Source organism: Phoca vitulina, unplaced genomic scaffold (genome assembly GCF_004348235.1).
Source record: "Phoca vitulina isolate PV1807 unplaced genomic scaffold, GSC_HSeal_1.0 scaffold1455, whole genome shotgun sequence".
Classification (NCBI taxonomy): domain Eukaryota; kingdom Metazoa; phylum Chordata; class Mammalia; order Carnivora; family Phocidae; genus Phoca; species Phoca vitulina.
The window spans coordinates 6803-7975 of record NW_022591142.1 but is presented as its reverse complement, the minus strand read 5'-3'; the positions used below and the strand labels follow the sequence as shown (position 1 = coordinate 7975).

Genomic DNA, 1173 nt, shown 5'->3' with positions numbered 1-1173 from the left:
CATTTCAACAGACCTGGTGTCAGAACAGGAGAGATGAATCAGGGGGCCAAGGTCACAGAAGAAGTGGGGGATGACATGGGGACCACAGAAGGATAACTGGGAAATCTTTACTAGTGGACCAGTGATGAGAGGGAAGGGCAATGTGAAGCAGGCAGTGACCAGGAGGAAGCAAGTCTTCAGGTTCATGATGGTCGGGTAATGCAGAGGCTTGCAAATGGCCACATACCGATCCAGAGACATCACTGCTATGAGGAGGAAACCTGCTGCTCCCAGAAATACAAAGACAAAGGCTTGTATGAAACAGGCAGGAAAGGAAATAGTTTGCTTGCCTAAAAGAAGGATGACCAGCAACTTAGGAATAACAGCACTTGTAAAGCAACACTCAAAGAAGGAGAAAGTGCTGAGGAAAAAGTACATAGGTGTGTGGAGCCGGGAGTCAGCACAGGTGATGGTGACTATGACGGCATTGCCTGCAATGGATGCCAGGTAAGCCAGCAGGTGCACCAGGAAGAGGACCTTTCCCAGGTGCTGGATGGCAGGAAACCCCTCCAAAGTGAATTCTTGGACAGTTGTAACATTCCCCATTTCCATGGGCATGTCTTTCCACGGCAGTGTCACTGGGGTACTTAACCTACAATGAAGACATCAGGAAACACAAAGGTTTTAGAGGAACATGATTAAGTTATTTGACTATCAGAGAAGGTGGAGAGGCAGATAGTAAAGTGGTTTAGTCAGTTGGTTCTTGAATCAGAAGGCCCAGAGTTCAATACACATCAATACTGATATCTAACTTCTGAGAGATCAGTAATATTTGGTAAGGTAGTTAACTTCTGTGAACTTCACTTTCACCCTCTATAAAATGAAGATGATAGGATCTACCTGTTCATGTTCTTATGAGACTTAATTAAGATAAATCATGTAACTCACTTGGCATATGATGCCAATGTTTCTTATGTGTTCCTCAAATTCTAAGTGTAATATTATGATCATTAGTATTATGCTTAAATAGAGTTTAATTATGCAGAGTTATTGACATTTTTTTAGTTATACAACATTTTATTGTTTTTATAACATTAATTTGTCAGTAAACATAACAATAACGTTAGTAATATTCCCTTTGACTATCCCTTTTAAAATATGCAACACATTCTATGGTCCATCATCGTCTGTTGA

General features: G+C 41.1%; 1 protein-coding gene across 1 annotated transcript; it reads right to left on the bottom strand.

The window, feature by feature from the left end:
* Positions 1 to 3: 3 nt before the first annotated feature.
* On the bottom strand, positions 4 to 600 carry LOC116629559 (olfactory receptor 6C74-like; the record flags this gene model as incomplete). Its single annotated transcript, XM_032399818.1, has 1 exon — positions 4 to 600. A coding segment is annotated over exon 1 (594 nt), but the record flags the coding sequence as incomplete, so codon positions are not given.
* Between the last annotated feature and the right edge of the window lie 573 nt (positions 601 to 1173).